Source organism: Dendropsophus ebraccatus, chromosome 13, assembly GCF_027789765.1.
Source record: "Dendropsophus ebraccatus isolate aDenEbr1 chromosome 13, aDenEbr1.pat, whole genome shotgun sequence".
NCBI lineage: Eukaryota > Metazoa > Chordata > Amphibia > Anura > Hylidae > Dendropsophus > Dendropsophus ebraccatus.
In genome coordinates, this window is record NC_091466.1 from 9,674,613 (window position 1) to 9,692,873 (window position 18,261).

At 46.9% G+C, this 18,261-nt stretch overlaps 1 protein-coding gene across 2 annotated transcripts in view; it reads left to right on the plus strand.

The window, feature by feature from the left end:
* The first annotated feature begins 868 nt into the window (after positions 1-868).
* The window catches only part of SPINT1 (serine peptidase inhibitor, Kunitz type 1), a 36,285-nt gene continuing 18,892 nt past the window's right edge, over positions 869-18,261 (plus strand). The window contains exon 1 of one of the 2 annotated variants that reach the window (XM_069949172.1): positions 869-1,617. In XM_069949172.1, coding sequence (XP_069805273.1) covers positions 1,221-1,617 — 397 coding nt within the window. In that variant the 5' untranslated portion in view covers positions 869-1,220. Of the gene's footprint in view, positions 1,618-12,910; positions 13,765-18,261 lie in introns of those variants that run through there. The other variant, XM_069949173.1, reaches the window with a different exon arrangement.

Here is an 18,261-nt window from a genome sequence, read left to right on the forward strand (position 1 = left end):
TATTTACTATTTTTTGCCAAAATCACGAGTGGAACCGACTGGTCATAATAAAGGAAAGATTTGCACATCTTCTGTGTTTTCAACCCACTCCTGGTTTTGGTTGAAAAAAAGACTGACGGAAATCCTATGTGTGAACACAGCCATATGGCCCTATTTCACGGGTCGTTTAGAGGAGCAAACGAGCGCTCTCAGCGCTCGTTTGCTCCTCGTTCCCCGCTCGCTGCCGCCGCTATTCAACGCAGCAGCAGCGAGCGGGTGAGTGCGGGAGGGGCGGCGGGGAGCTGCGGGGGGGCTTCCCGGGGGATCGCTGATCGTCCGGGCAGCCCATAGGATACAGCAGCGCCTGCTGCCGATGCTCCTATTCAACGGAGCGACGGCAGCAGATCGTTGCTGTATCAGTCGCTTGTTTTTCAACATGTTGAAAAATAAGCAACTGCAACGATCAGCCGACATGAACGATGTCGGCTGATCGTTGCACTCTATTCCACGGGACGATTATCGTCCATAGCGGCCGAATACGGACGATAATCGTTCCGTGGAATAGGGCCTTTACACTGCCAGCCCTCCATAGCCCAGGCATTGCCTCCTCCCCACCACTGCACACCTTAACCCCTTCAGCACCATTGTCCATGATCACATTCGCCTTAAGGGCAGCGAATGATTAACCCTTCACCACCACAACCCCCCCTCCTCCTGTACAGTACACCACACACCCTCCCCGCACAAGGTTTGGCAGTTCTCCCTATGAAGACTGATGACCACAGAGAAAGGCAAGCCCTCTCCCCTGCTCGCACCTTCCTCCTGTGAGTGACTCAGGTATGGGGTGGGGGAGGGGACTACTCAGGTGTACAGTTTCACTTCCTGGCTCCTCCTTGGGCTACAAGCTTCAGATGTCCTCCATCTTCCTAGCTGGCAGGTGAGGGGTTAAAGGTGGATACCTGGCGATAGGAAACACCCATTTCAGTTTCGTGTGAAACCTACAGAGGACGCAGACAAAGGGGGTGACGGCAGCTTGTTGGGATCCACCAGAAACGCACCCCCAAAGCTTCTGGAGATCCACCAAGGGATCTCCTGGTCTTCAGAGACGTTGTGATACCTGAGAACCTATGGACATTCACCTCACGCATAGGATTATCCGGGACATGAACCGCTCTCGTCTGTATTAGACATTAACCCTATAGAAGCCAGCGTCTCCGTCTTGGTGTCCGTTCGCCCACACCATGCGTCTCCTCTTCGCTCTCACGGCTATGGCGGCCTCTGTATGGCTGGTCTACTGCGAGCTCCATGGACAGAGCTGTCTGGATAACTTTACGAAGGGGATGTCCAACTTTGTGCTGGAGCTGAACGACTCGGTGAGCAGCGGAGCCACCTTCCTCACCGCGCCCCATCTGGACCGGGTCAGGGACTGCCTGTCCGCTTGTTGCCGGATACCGGCGTGTAATTTGGCGATGGTGGAGCAAGAGCATGGGCAAGATGACATCATCAAGTCTTGTTTCCTGCTCAATTGCCTTTACAAGCGGGAGTTTGTGTGCAGGTTTGTCAGGAAGGAGGGATTCGTCAACTACGTCACCATGGACGTCAGCAACAAATACCTGCACCTCTGGGAAGAGAAGGAAGGTGAGTGCCGCACCGGGACAGGAAGGGGGGGGGGGTAGTGCCGATAACCGTATACGCCAATCTAAGATAATCCACACATATGTACATGATAGCTGTTTGTATGGTGAGTATCTTCATGTATATGGAAGTATTATCAGGCCCTAAAGATGGCGGTGAGCCATATACATGTATATAGTGTATGTCATACTGGACTTTTGGAGTTTGTACACCATAGGTTGTCTGTCACATCTAGACGACCTCCTCTGGTGATACTGTCAATCTTCTGAACCTCTGTCACCTTCCTGTAGTTAAAGGGGAAATCCGTTCACAATAATTGCCTATCCACTAGGTCGGTGATAACTGTTAGATTGGTAACAGACCAGACAATGGAACCACCTCCCTCATGCGAATGGAGAGGCAGACAAGCTGGCACACTGCTGCACCATTCAAAGTGTATGGCCCTTTAAGGAGGTCAACCAAGGTTTAAAAACAAAACTAAGCTTTTAAAAACAGCGCCCCTCCTGTGCCCAGGTTGTGTGTTGTATTACAACTCAGCTCCATCCACTTTGTGAAGTACCACACGCAGACTGAGGTGAGTGACACCATTTATGGAAGAAAGTGACTAGTGACTATGTCAATCTAATCCTGGATTATCCCTTAAAAATAGGTTGATGGTGACATAACATGCACCAGTCTCCTTGATCTGCGCTCTTTGAATGAACCTTCACATGTTGAGGTTAAAGGGGTTATCCAGCGCTACAAAACATGGCGACTTTTCCCCCTCTCTTGTCTCCAGTTCAGATGCGGTTTGCAATTAAGCTCCATTTACTTCAATGGAACTGAGTTTGAAACCCCACCCAATCTGGAGACAAGAGAGGGGGAAAAAGTGGCCATGTTTTTGTAGTGCTGCATAACCCCTTTAATCGGAGGAGGGATCAATGGATCCCTACTGGGCGCACATCCCCAATAACTATGATACCACTGATCAATGGATCCCTACTGGGCGCACATCCCCAATAACTATTATACCACTGATCAATGGATCCCTACTGGGCGCACATCCCCAATAACTATTATACCACTGATCAATGGATCCCTACTGGGCACACATCCACAATAACTATTATACCACTGATCAATGGATCCCTACTGGGCGCACATCCCCAATAACTATTATACCACTGATCAATGGATCCCTACTGGGCGCACATCCCCTGTTTACCCATGGCAATGGGCCGCCAATAACTATGATACCACTGGCCACACTAATGGTGCGTTTACACAGACAGATTTATCTGACAGATCTTTGAAGCCCAAACCAGGAACAGACTATAAACAGGGATCAGGTCATAAAGGAAAGACTGAGATCTCTCCTCTTTTCAAATCCATTCCTGGCTTTGGCTTCCAAAATCTGTCAGATAAATCTGTCTGTGTAAACGCAGCATAAGGCCAGGCCCGTATCTGCCATGAGGCGAGGTGAAGTGTTCGCCTCAGGCGGCAGATAACACAGCCCTTGAGGGGGGTGGCATCAGCGTCCTGTGTCCTTATCATTACAACTAGTTACGGCTCAGTGCCCGGCCGTGTTTCCTGTCAGTTGACTCATGAGAAGCGCTGAGGAGGCTGGAAGCCTCGTACTCACAGGTATTCACATCACATAAGACATAGATATAGTGTCTCCTGCTGTTAACCCTTTCAATAATGCAGAGTTATTATACTCTGCATCACTTACGCACTGTAGAAAAGAAAAAGTTAACAGCAGCGGGGACGCTATATTATGTCTTCTCTGCACTGCCGAACTCCGAGCTGACCTCAGCATAGTGCAAGAGCAGGAGAAGAGGCATAAAAGTCATGTTCTGCTCTGCTGTTAACTCTTTCTGTATTGCAGAATGGAAGTGATGCACAGTAATACTCTACATTCTGCAGTACTGAAAGAGTTAACAGAGCAGCCCGTTTTATGGCTCTTCTCTGGCTCCTGATGTCAGAGGTTATCTATAGTGGTGTCCCATACACACTGCGATGCTGCACTGTGCCTGCGATGCTGCACTGTGCCTGCGCTTTGTCAGTTCTCGCCTCAGGCAGAAAAAAAGCTAGAATCGGCCCTGCATAAGGCTGCGTTCACACTACATATATTTCAGTCAGTATATGTATATTTCAGTCAGTATTGCAACCAAAACCAGGAGTGGATTAAAAACACAGAAAGGCTCTGTTCACACAATGGTGAAATTGAGTGGATGGCCGCCATATAACAGTAAATAACGGCCATTATTTCAATATAACAGCCTTTGTTCTAAAATAACAGCAAATATTTGCCATTAAATGGCGGCCATCCACTCAATTTCATCATTGTGTGAACAGAGCCTTTCTGTGTTTTTAATCCACTCCTGATTTTGGTTGCAATACTGACTGAAATCTACTGACTGAAATATACATATACTGACTGAAATATACGTAGTGTGAACGCAGCCTAAAGATGCGACCACACATTGAATAAGTGTTTTCTCATTCATCGGCTGATGGTTCTACGACAGCTCGAAGGCCGAAGGATACCAGTCTCTAAGGGGCCTATTACACGGGACGATTATCGTGCGAAAAATTGTTCGAATTTAATCGTTCCCTGTAATTCCACATTCGTTCACTCAAGTTCCGCATTTTTTTTCAGTAATCGTTGAGTGTAATTGCACATTGTTCATTGTTTTGCTGGAATCAGAAGGAATAAACGATCATAGCAAGGGTGGTATTCCACGGGCCGACCAGGGCCCGATCAACGATCTAAATGAGCGCCGATCTGCTAGATCAGCGCTCGTTGACTGGGCCTATTCTACGGCCCGACAATCGTTTAGCGAGGGCTTCAGGGACATCGTAACCGATGTCCTTGCAGCCCTTGTTTCATACTTTACCTCACCAGGCTGCAGATCTTCTTCTCCCGGTCCACAGCAGCTTCGGAGCAACCTGTCTGAACGGACAGACCGCTCAGCCAATCACTGGCAGCGGAAGTCCCGGACAGTGATTGGCTGAGCTGTCTGTCAGCTCAAGACAGGCCGCTCCGAAGCTGATGCTGCTGCGCGGGATAGGGAGAAGACCTGCAGCCTGGTGAGGTAAAGTATGGTATTTTAAAATCCTCGGTCACCCGCCACGCGCTGCTATTTCACGTAGTGATGCGGGGGTGACGACCGAGTTTAGGTTTGAACCTAAATGAACGATCAGCCGATGACACGATCATCGGCTGATCGTTCTCTTTATTCCACAGAGCGATAATCGGCCGAATTATCGCTCCGTGGAATAGGCCCCTAATGATTGCAATAACAATCATAGTAGCGACTGTAACTAACAACCATCATTCTGTTGCTCAGATTCTTGGTTGCAGCAGTGCGACGTGGTCACTAGTCGTGATGCAGGCAATGCCGTACTGCAAATAGTGAGGTGCCACCTGTGTACGAAATCAAAGACTGACGATTAGATTTAGATGATAGCATTGTTTTCTGCGGAAGTGGCCATTATGTAATGTGTATGGTGGCCTAATGATGTCGGAAGTGTAATGCGTGACTACTCTGGTCTCCACCGAGCACTGTGATCCAGCATAGTCACACACTGACTCTAGTGCTGTTGCTAGGTAACCGGCCTAACTCTGAGCTGCCAACCAACACGGCACTCCCGAAAGCCTTCCTGAAATGGAAGGAAACTCCGTCTGTAATGTCTCTGCTCCGGCCATAGTTATGGTATGGCTGTATATACATCACACCGGGAACTGGATAGACTGGTTAACAGTAAGCACCGCAGCTGCCGTCCCAGGAAACAACATATACAGTGAAATGCCAGGGGGCATAAACCTGTGACTCAAACCCAATTATAAAATCTATAATAAACCTGCTGGGAGGTCTTATGCAACCAAAGGCTGTACAAATCCGGCTTCTCCAACGCGGCAGTCATCCTCTGGGATGCCCAACCATGCCATGTGGTAATGGCAAAACCAGTGTCCTAATATAAAGGGAATTTATCACCGAACGTACCGAAACATGATGGTGAAATGCTGGCGCCATTACTCACTTAGGTTTTCAGGCCTCAGAACTCGGTGTATCTTCTAATCTGAACAGGTCCTTAGGTTCCTTTTACACTTTGCTTAATCGCTCGCTTAGCGAACAACAAGGGATGATTAGACATTTATCGCTATGAAAAGTCGTTTTAGAGGTCGGCCCAAAAGATGTGATCGACAAATTTTTATTGGTAGTTTGATCCTTGGCTCGTTTACACCAGAATATTATCAGTTAAATTTGAATCATTTTTTTGCATAATAATCGGCCTGTGTAAAAGGCCCTTAAAGGGGTACTCCGGCGAAGATCTTTCTTTCAAATCAACTGGTTTCAGAAAGATATATAGACTTTTAAATTACTTCTATTTAAAAATCTCTAGTCTTCCCGTACTTATCAGCTGCTGTATGTCCTGCAGGAAGTGGTGTATTCTCTCCAGTCAGGAACTGTCCAGAGCAGGAGAGGTTTTCTATGAGGATTTGCTGCTGCTCTGGACAGTTCCTGACATGGACAGAGGTGGCAGCAGAGAGCACTGTGTCAGACTGGAGAGAATACACCACTTCCTACAGCTGATAAGTACTGGAAGACTGGAGTTTTTTTATGGAAGTAAATTACAGAGCTATATAAACTTCCTGAAACCAGTTGACTTGAAAGATTTTCTCCGGAGTTTCCCTTTAAGGCTATTCTCACCCTTTTTTATTTTTTTTTATTTTAGTGAGGTGTATAGTAAGCTAAAGGAAAGCAGAGGGTCTGTATTACTGCTGTCTATCTTTTTATGCAATGTGTGTGGCTATATTCTCATTTTGCAGTTGTTTTTGTTCTATTTTTGTTTTTCTAACCGTTAAATGCTCAAAATATTGTGTGACACTGTGACCCTCCTGGGATGATGGTGCTAAAAACAGCACTATTAGGCTCTGTTTACACAGCAGTGTGGCTTCACTAGTGTAGTGTTCTGGTCGTCCGGGAGCTCAATGCATCCTAATGTATTACAGAGCAGCTAGTCTTGTTAGGTGTTCAGTCTGTTATATACGGCCAGCACATGGATGGGCCCCATTACACGGAGCAATAATCTGCTGAATCGGACCAATCGCTCTGTGTAATAAAGACAACGATCAGCCAAAGAAAATGATCATCGTTGTCTTTTAATAGGTATAAAAATCATCTGCTTCATACTTACCTGTCAATGTTCTCCGTTGTCCTTCTAGCGTCTTCCTGCTCACTAGAGTTGTCACTGGCGTGTCTGATTGAAATCCCTGACCATTTTCTGTTAAGGAGTCCAATGGGCGGTGTCACTCAATGGACTGGACTCTTTAACATGAAAACATCAGAGATTTTAATCAATAAATTACAGGTTATACTGACTCTTTTCCCATAAAGATATAGAACAGAAGGAGCTGAGCAGATTGGTACCCTGTTTCCCCGAAAATAAAACAGTGTCTTAATTTATTTTTTGCTCCCATAGATGCGCTAGGTCTTATTTTCAGGGGATGTCTTATTTTTCCTGAACAAGAATTCGCACTTGTTGGGGAAAAAAAAACAAAAAACATTTTATTATATACTATATAGTAGTTGTCATCACAAACCAGCGTAACCAGACATAACCCACCCCCTCCCCTTAACGGCATTAGTGACTTTCACGGCATTGCTGTGCACCACCTGTTGCTGTATACTTTGTTAGAAGTAAGAAATTGTGCAAGAGCTCCCTACCGTGTATATGGATGATCTGTTACCAGAAAGCTACTCCTGGGTACTATCCATACACTTACGCTTCAGGGAGGGGGGTGGGGGGACTAGCATCTGTGCAGCCCCCTATTATTGTTTTGCTATGCATTGGAGAAGTTCCCCCAGGGCCAGAGACTTCACTTTACCTACTAGAACCATCTTTGCTGGTGTGCAGCACCACATCCCAGCGAATCCATCGACCAATGCTTGTACTCTTCCATCGACAAGCTGCAGTACCATTTAAACAGCAAAATGGGAAGTTTATATTTGTGGAGAATATGTGGGGAAGGTGCTAGAAATGTGAGGAGCCAAAGACATCTGCAAAGGGAAACTCTGCAAAGACAGGTTGTGGCTTGAAGACAGGGCCGGCTCCAGGTTTTTGTGGGCCCTTGGCGAGAAAGCCTCAGCGGGCCCCTTTGTATAGCACACCTCGGGCACACCTAGGAGAATGTCCCCTGCCCCCATAGTAATGCCCCCTGATCTCCCTCTGCACAAGAAAATAAAAAAATAAAACATACTCAATCATACATACATAATCCGGGCGGGGGACGGGTCCTCTTCTCCCTTGTGTGCGCCTTGTGGATCCACCAGCAGGCGTGATGACGTCATCGCTCTGCGCCTGCTGGTGAGAGCGCATCCATGCTAGAATAGAGTTGCTAGAAGGAGGTTGTCCCCCTGGAGTCTGTATTCTGGCTTCTTCACCATAGAGCAGGCTAGAATGGAGTTACAATCAGGAGGCATTACATGAGGTATACCAGGGGGAACTACAACTCCCAGCATGTCCAGCCTGTTATTATGGGAGATCAGAGGACATTACAGGAGGAGATATAATAGGACTACAACTCCCAGCATATCCAGCCTGTTATTATGGGAGATCAGAGGACATCACAGGAGGAGATTTAAGAGGAGTACTACAACTCCCATCATGGACAGCCTGTTATTATGGGAGATCAGAGGACATCACAGGAGGAGATATAAGAGGACTACAACTCCCATCATGGACAGCCTGTTATTATGGGAGATCAGAGGACATTACAGAAGGAGATATAAGAGTGGGACTAAAACTCACAGCATACAGAAAGAAGGTATAAGTGAGCCCCGCCTCCTCATGTCACATGACAATGATCACAAGTCCTTCATCCACCTGCATCCTCTCCTGTTCTCAGCCCCGCCCCCTTATGACGTCACCACAGTTCCTTCCCCAGTGCAGCAAACACAGCAGGTCCTTTCCCAGCCCCTCCAGCCCTCCCCCGGACTTGGGGTCGGCAGCACCCGCCCCCCGGGGTGTCCGGGGGTCGGTGATGTGGCGGGCGCCTGACTCACTGCTTGGGCAAGTGTTGGGGGCCCCTTGGGCTGCCGTGGGCCCCGGCACTTGCCCGAGTATGCCGGGTGCTGACGCCGGCCCTGCTTGAAGAAGTCATCCGGGCCTGGTGGACAAGAAAATGAAAGTGAACAAGATGCCCCCTGTAGTCACTGGATATAACTGCACTGTAGTCACTTATACAAGCCTGTGTAGTGCTAGTATCGTCAGTATTCCTTTTATTTTTATATCAGTTTTTATTAGTTATTAGTTTTATATAACCACCCCTGTATATAGATATAATTTGTATATTTCTGCTTCTATCTTCATCTTATTGCGAGCTATACAGTGACACAGCTACAATCTCCGGGTTAGACATGTGACACTGACCTGTGCCTCCTACCAGTGTGTGCTCGGTTTTAGCTGGTTTATCTCCTCATACACAATAGGCCATCTCTTTTGTCCTGCTCTGATGGTGTCTACCATTGAAGGCATGGCCTTTCTTTGCTCAGTTGTGAGGCGGAGGAGGGGCCTCTAGTGAGTAAACAAGCATTGCATGGCCTCCATCTAGATGGCTGGGGGGGCAGGGGAAGGGTTAAAGCTCGAGCCGTGTCTGTATGTAGCACCTTTTCCAGGATCGTGTCAAATCTGTAGAAGACCCGGGCCGGACAGATAGGGATGATGGCGGCTGCTTAGGATACACCAGGAATAACCTGTGCAACTTCTACCATAGCCGCTGTCTGTTCTCCTCATGTTGGTGATTGATTGTCCACAAGATGCGGCTCTTGTTTTATATTGCGGCTATGGCGGCCTCTTTTTGGCTGGTCTGGTCCAATCCCTATGGACAGAGCTGCCTAAGCAATTTTACGGAGGGTATGCCCAACTTCATGGTGGAACTAAATGACTCTGTAAGTAGCGGAGCCATGTTCCTCGCCTCGCCCAGTCTGGACCAGGTCCGGGACTGTTTGTCCGCTTGCTGCCGGTTACCGGGGTGTAATTTGGCGCTGGTGGAAAGGGAACATGGCCAGGAGGACGTCATCAAGTCTTGTTTTCTCCTCAACTGTGTCTACAACCAGCGGTTTGTGTGCAAGTTTTTCAGGAAGGAGGGAGTCATTGATTACGTCACGATGGACGTCAGCAACAACTACCTGCAGCACAGGGGAGAGCCGGATGGTGAGTGCTACAATCCTCCGCCTGATGGGAATGGGGGGTTTTGCCGAAATTCATATGCAAATAGATATAATGGATGCTCTGTCGGTATCCTCATGCGTGTAGACTGTATATAAAGGGATGCATGGTATTACACAGAATTTATTATTATTATTATTATTATTATTATTATTATTATTATTATTATTATTATTATTATTTTATTATTATTATTTTTAATCCTCTGGGTTCATGCATTCGTGTATTTAAGACAAGAACAGCAATTGTTGGCGATTAAAACAAGGGTCCTTCTTGTCTTAAAATAATGGACTGTATTGAACTCTGTGGGAAGGGCGGCTATTGTTCACACAGTGTATTGTTTGGGACGGCCACAGAAATAATTGACCATGTCAATTAATTCCGGTTGCTAGAGTGTGAACGACGGCCATTGAAGTGAATCATTTCTATCTGCATTCTGCTAATCAGGCTGCTCCGTGCCGCTCCTTTCCAGGCGCTGGGAAAAGATAGATCCAGTACTGGGAAACTGGGAGAAGTTTTCCAGGACTGGATCCAGCTTTTCCCCAGCACCCGGGGAGGAGCGGCACGGAGCGGAGCAGACTTCAAAGCCTGCAGCCGGATGAGCAGAATACAGATAGATGCGAAGCGCTTCACTTCTTTCTTACCGTAGATTCACTCATCTCTATCCGCAATCCAAATAACATAACGTTCCTGCGGCCGATATGGCAGTATAAGCCGCAGGAATAAGTCAAACGGTGGCCGTTGTTTTTACTAAATGTGAACATTTCCTTTATACTGCATATTATTGCTATTCTATGCATAAGGGACATGTCCATTGACCTGCCACTCTATTCTGGTGGGAGACTGCAAAATTGTGAGGAGTCTGATCACTGGGACGGCATTATATAGGGGATAAGTGTTATAGGCTGGAGTCCCTCTTTAACGTTAAGGGACATATGACACATGGCAGGTTTACTAGAAGGTATGCAGAAATACAGGCAGAATTGCTGTGGACTTTCATCTGTGGAGCTCCTACAGCATTACTGTATAGTGTGAAAGTACCGCGGTCCGTGGTTACAGCTCGTGCCGCCCTAGGCACATAGTAAGTTAGGGTAATTCCACATGTCGGAATTGTTTCAGATTGCTCACAAATACCCAGCAAATACCATAGATGTTACATGTGGGTTTTGTTCCGGAGTCGTCATGAATCGGTGGTGAAATCAATGACAAGTCTACTACACCATGAGCCTGCTGCGGCTGCGAATCTGCAGGTAATTTCTGCAGCCGTTCTCATCCATTTGGCTTTGACCCAAAGGGGAAAAATATATTTTTTCCCCTCCTGGCCAAAGACAGGAGAGCGCCTTGTGCTGGAAAAACCAGTGTGAACACTGGACAAAAACCAGACCGCACTCGCCTAGACCTGTTAATGTGAGGAGCGCAACATCCATTCAATCAATATGTCTTAGAAACAAAACAACCCCTCCATATGGTACCACTATAGAAGTGCTACTTTGCTTAATACAATGTGGCCCCCATAGAGCATATACTGTGTACACATGGTGGAGTCACATTATTAGGGCCCATTCCTACTTTCAACGTTGGCAGGGATTGTCTCATGAGGGACGTCATATGTCATGCGTTGGTTTGGCAGCTTTATAATGTGTGGATATCAAAAATCACTGTGGAGACACCATCACGTGTTCCTCACGTCGGTGAGCTAGCCAGACCTTCCTAGGAGAAGAAACAACCAAGCCAAGGGGGGTCTCCAGTCAAGGAAACCACCTTCCAACAAGCCACAGTCAAAAAATGACAGGACATGGGAAATACCCAAGCAAGGTATCCACCCACAGACAGCTGTTTCAGGGTTTTTGCTTCTCATCAGGATTCTGGATAGTGGAAGCAATCCCAGAGGGCAATGTTTCTAGACTCATTGACGTTGAGGAACACATGATGGCGTCTTGGTCAATCTCTCTGAGGACAACCATCATTCTTATAATGTGTGGGTGCACACACGTCCCTCATTGCTGGCATGGGTAAAAGGGGTGATTATTAGAGTTGGGTAAAGGGAGCAATATGGACTTCTCTAGCACATATGGGTGTCTTTCCGACAATGCGTAGTTTGCGACCTGTTCTGGTGCTGTTGGGGTGATGGTGTATAGTGAGTGGTTGGTTGGCTTCATTGTGTGGGCTGATGTGCTACAGTAGAGCAGCTCACCCCCAAAATGACCCAGGAGGCTACCAGACGTGTGTAACCCAACAGATAAGTGATCCCTACTGTATTTGGGGCCCTGGAACAGATGGACAGGCACTGGTCCCCTGATAATTCGTTGCCTTGGCAGCTTTGGACCTCTGCTGATCGGTGAAGGGGAATCTTCTCGGAGTCACGTCTTCTGCTTTATCAAATGACATGTCCAGTGAGAAACATCGGAGAACAAAAACTGCAGCCATTGCCGGAAGAACACGAACTGGTGGGGGCAACATTATGGTCTGGGGCATTCTCAGCTGATCTGGGTATAAATCCATCCTTCATATCCGTCCCATACATGCATACCGAGTGTGTTCCCTGGGGTGGAGGGGATCTTGAAGCAATTCGAGATGTCACATGGTGAAAGATGTCCAGTACTACCCTGCCCCCTAATTCCCAAGACTTGAACCCAGTTGACCATCTATGGGACCACTTGGATGGTGGTTTTATCTCTGGACCCTTGGCTTGGCTCCAGATACCTGTGACACCTATAGAGTCCCACCCGGCCTGTCTACCTGCTGTCTGTGCTGCACACGGTGGTTATTCTAGATATTATCTGCCGGTCAGAATGACGTGACTTCACTGTAAATAGGATACATCGTATATCTCCTCTGGTTCCCTCTATACATTATGGTTGCCTGGTACATAGTCTGTGTTACACAGTGACACAGCTACAATCTACAAACATGTGACGAGAACCTGATCCTCCTCCTCGTCTGGGCTCGGCTCCATCTCTACGTCATCTCTTTCCTGTGGGGACAGTGTCTATGGGTGAAGGGACCGCTCTCTTCTCTGACTCACCTACCAGGCGGGGAGGGGGCTCAGGTGTACAGTTTCACTTCCTGCTGCTTCATTGTAGCATCAAGCATTGGATGTTCTCCATCAACCTGGCTGGCAGGTGAGGGGTTAAAGGTGGATTCCTACCCGTATGTACCGCCCTTTACAGGTTCCTGTGAAATCTACAGAGGACACACAGGTGGGGATGACGGCAGTGGCTGCTTGGCATTAGCCAGGAACAAGCTTATGGATGGAAGTCTCCTCTATACAATAACATTGTAAGGAACCGTGATCATGACTCAACCCCTCGAGTTCCTCTTCTCGTCACATGTGGGTTTCCTGTAAGAAGTCATGTTCTTCTCATGTCCATCGCTGGGATTAACCATATAGAAGCTGGTGCGTCTTCTGTGGTGTTTTACACTAAGGGACCATCACTATCTTGGGTCTACTCTATTGGGACCATGCGGTTTCCTCGTCTCCTGTATTAGACATCTGGCGTTTCAGGTCTCCGTCTCGGTGTCCATTTGTCCACAAGATGCGGCGCCTGTTTGCTGTGGCCACTATGGTGGCCTCTTTATGGCTGGTCTGCTCTGAGCTCTATGGACAAGAGTGTCTGGATAACTTTACGAAGGGTATGTCCAACTTCATGCTGGAACTCAACGAGTCTGTGAGTGACGGAGCTGTGTTTCTCGCCTCGCCCAGTCTGGACCGGAACAGGGATTGTTTGTCCGCTTGCTGCCGGTTACCGGGATGTAATTTGGCGATGGTGGAACGAGAACATGGCCAGGAGGACGTCATCAAGTCTTGTTTCCTCCTCAACTGCGTCTACAAGCGGGAGTTTGTGTGCAAGTTTGTCAGGAAGGAGGGATTCATCAACTATGTAACATTGGACGTCAGCCACAAACACCTGCAGTACAGGGAAGAACAGGAAGGTGAGTGCCATATAGTGAGACATTGCCAATCTCTGCCCCTATAAGGGTATGTAATACGGAGGGAAGAACAGGAAGGTGAGTGCCATATAGTGAGACATTGCCAATCTCTGCCCCTATAAGGGTATGTAATACGGAGGGAAGGTGAGTGCCATATAGTGAGACATTGCCAATCTTAGCCCCTATATAGATATGGTCTGTAATACAGAGGGAAGATGAGTGCCATATAGTGAGACATTCCCCTATCTGAGCCCCTGTAAGGGTATGGATCTGTAATATGGAGGGAAGAACAGGAAGGGGAGTGCCATACAGTGAGACATTGCCAATCTCAGCCCCTATAAGGGTATGGTCTGTAATATGGAGGGAAGATGAGTGCCATATAGTGAGATATTGCCAATCTCAGCCCCTATAACTGTATGTAATACGGAGGGAAGAACAGGAAGCTGAGTGCCATATAGTGAGACATTCCCAATCTGAGCCCCTATAAGGGTAAGGATCTGTAATACGGAGGGAAGAGCAGGAAGGTAAGTGCCATATAGTGAGACATTCCCAATCTGAGCCCCTATAAGGTTAAGAATCTGTTAAACTCCGTCCATAGCCCGCCATGGGCTTGTACTGGGCATAATGCTTGTCTACAAGACACACAAGTTCCATGGAAACTAGCCTTTCTTTCTGTTTTACCCTGGCCCTTCCCCCATTAGGTGAAGCTGTAACGTTGTAGGCTTTCTTGTTTAACAATGTGAATAGAGCCACATAAACTGTCACAGAGTTCACAGTGAATAGAGCGGCAGCCATCTCGGCAACACTGGGGATTGGTATTTATCTCCCTCCCGACCCCATATTACCCTATGGATAGGAATATATAAGCTCTTCCCTCTTTAAAGGGAATGTATTGCACAAAACCTTTTTTTTTTTTTGGGGGGGGGGGGGGGGGGTTTGGTGTCATAATGGGGGCAGCCATCTTGCCCGAGCTGTTGGTTTTTGACAGCTTTTACGCTTTACAGCAAGCCCAATAGGCATGGGCACAATAGACTGTCCAGGACTCTATTCTTTTCTATTGTAAGGGTTTCTTGGCATGCTCTGTTACCTGTACAAAGGTAAAGAACCCCTTTTAAGTGAACTATACACACTACACGTGTCTTGGCTGAAGCTGTTCGACTTTGGTGGGAACAGTCTGCTGTGAATGAAGGACATATCAGGTATGTTTGATTTTATAAAAGTCTGATCCATTTGTTCCCTAGGAGATAAGGCTCCTCCATCAGGTCTGGCAGCTTTGGGTACATTGAACAGATTGTTGCCATTGCTAGAAAGGGAGGTCATAGTGCACCATCCTCAGGGGTAGGGTCTCTTGGTCTCCTGTATCCCTATATTAGCCACTCAAGGGCAGAGGAAGGTCAGTATATTGGTGCCAGGTAGGTGGTGGTGGACATGGATGGTATAGTGATGGCAGCTAGTCACTGTATACCACTGCATGCAGCAATGAGACTGTCATAGTGGCTGGAGCGGGTTTTCTGGCCTATGATGCTACCCTGGGGGGTTCTACAAAATGTACAGAGGGGCTGCATTGTGTAGATGGGATCCAGCCCCCTGTGGCCCACCTTGTCGGTGTATGGGCAGACTCTGGGACCCTAGGGGTAAATGCTACTAAACAGAGAAACGTCGTCCATTGAATAGTTCCAGTTGTTCCCAGTAATAACCAGTTACCAGTACCCACAAGAGGCGGAGACTGGACCCCTCCGTTACATCTGAGAGAAGCTTTTTGCATCTTAAAGTTAGATACACTCATTCCGAATGATCTTGCGTACATTTATTAATGTTATGGCCTGCCTGCATTGTGATAGCTTTTGTGCATAGTATTGTTTATATTTCTTTATTTTTTTGCACTTGTCATATTATATTTATGCTACTCGATTGCTGTGTGGGGTTTCCTGTCCCCCACTCCCACTGGGAGGTGATGGGACCCCGGGTGCTCCTTAGTTTGTGTGTAAAAAGCAGCTGTTTCCTTACTATGATCAGCCATGATTAAGGAGCTTGGGTGCTGAAACGCGTTGGAATTACACGTGGATATCCATGTTTTTTAATCTCATGTTTTTTCAATACATTTTGTACTTTTGAACGCACCAGTAGGAGCTAGTTTCCATTTTTCTATTGGTTAGTAATGACAGGGAGTTGCTGACAGTAAAGAGTTTACCATCTCGGGAACTCAATGCCAGACATCAGACTTTGTGGGTTAAGACGTGGCGGTGGTGGTGGTGGTGACCCCTTTAAATGGAAAGTGAGAGAATGCGTAGGTGGCAATAGGGAGCACTAATATGTATGTGTGTATTTATTTTATTTTATTTATTTGTATAGCGCACACAGATTCCGCAGCACTTCACCTATCTGTATAACACTTGCCATAAACATGGTACAAAACAAAACTTTAACCATCGATAAAGGGGTAGTCCCAAAAAAATCTTTCAAATCAACTGGTACCAGCAAGTGGCAGAGATTTGTAATTTACTTCAATGAAAAAAATCTCCAGTCTTCCAGTACTTATCAGCTGCTGTATGTCCTGCAGGAAGTGGTGTATTTTTTCCTGTTCGACAGTGCTCTCTGCTGCCACCTCTGTCCATGTCAGGAACTATCCAGAGCAGCAGCAAATCCCATAGATAACCTGTCCTACTCTCCAGACTGAAGAGAATACACCACTTCCTGTAGGACCTACAGCAGCTAATAAGTACTGGAAGAATGGAGAGTTTTTAATAGAAAAACAGACACTTTTTGGTACCAGTTGATTTCAAAGATTTTTTGTTTTTTTTACCCCTTTTAAGGGCAGAGTAAAAGCAGATTGTGGTGGGGGATCAGGGTACGTCAGTATGGTTGCATTTCTATTTTTAATGGACCCCATGTTGAATACAAACACTTTTTTTTTAGATTACTAGTATAACCCTTTACAACCTAGGAACAGGTTTAACGTGTATGTCAGGATGTTTCCGGACATGCAAAAAACTGAGTAAAAGCCTGGCGTGAACGGCCCTTGAGCTAAACACCGATCACAGCAGAGGTTTGTTACAGTGTATCAGTCCAGGCTGCTCGGCTCATGTTCTATCTTTATCCACAAAGAACACGGATCAGACAGGTTATATTCAGTTTGTCATGAGCGCAGCAGGTCTTGTTTCATCTATTCCGGACGCTCTTGCTCCACCTTAATTTTGCTGGTTACGTAGACGATTAGATAAGGTGGAAGCTGAGGTGGCGATGACTGTAAATAGGCCACACACAGACTAAGAATCATCCAGCAGAACTTATTGAATAGACTTGTTCTTCTAGTCTGGTTGTGCTGAACCTTATCCTCCATTGCCTCATGTTAGGCCTCCGTCACACAAGCCTAAGTGCTTGCACCGCAAAACACGATCTGTATTGCATCTCTATTGGGAGTATATATGGAATGCTATCACTACCCAGGGGTTGCAAGGGAGATATTCCGCAAATACAGACTGCATACAGATTAAATCTCAATGTCATGGCATTTTTCTTGTCCCATCAACTTCTATGGGTCCAATGGTCGCACGCATTTCCCTTTAGAAATCAAGGTTCTACACTATCCATAGAAATATATTGATGTGTAAATCGAGGCCTTATGGGGGAAGACGATGGACTGCGTACATGGCCGGCAGCAGCGCCCTCCCTATGTTCTGCTTCATGTTTTCTTTCTTGCCTCTTAGGGGCCATAACATTTCTGCTTTTCCACAGGACCGTATGGGTTTGTTTTATTGTGAGTTTCCAGCGACAGACAAATAGTACAGCTCAAAGTCTAGGAGTACTAAGATGGTAGGCCTAAAGGAGGTCACTAGGCCGCTGGATGTTATCTAAGCCAGTCAGAAGCCATAGGGAGCTAAAACTGAGAATCTACAGCCTAGTTGCCACAACGACCATTGGCACTGGAGTTATTGCCTATCCTGGCTGCTGTTGGTGTTGGTTTCAGATATCAGCTGGCACCCACCGAGTATGGTAGGGGGAGTGCCGGGGTATATAGGCTTCAGCTATTATATGGTCTTCCTGCAGAAAATGAGCTGTGGGAAAAATACTTGGGTTTGGAATTTTTTGGGGAGAAGAAATAGTGGTGAAAGGTTTGGGGTCTGGATGATCTGATCACTAGAATGAGCCGGGTGTGAACGAGTGCGCTATTCGTGCTTAATCTCAGCGCAAAAGAAAATACTTCAATAGAAAGTCTATGGGCCCATCTTGTGCCCTGTGGCTGCGCACTTCTCATGACTCCTTTTTAATGTTCAGTGGTGATATTGATGTGACCTGGATTGCTGGAACTGATGTTGGGCCTTCTGGTGGGTTCTGGTGTTTTGGAGGCTGCTTGTCACGGTGGCCAGGAGTGGTAACGCCCTCCCCCGGACACACGGTGCCTTAGTCCTTGGTTAGGACTAAGGTAAGGTATGAGATGCAGGTGCGGCAGCAGAGATTCCACTTTAAGCAATGTCCAAACTTTACCTATAGAAGGTGCAA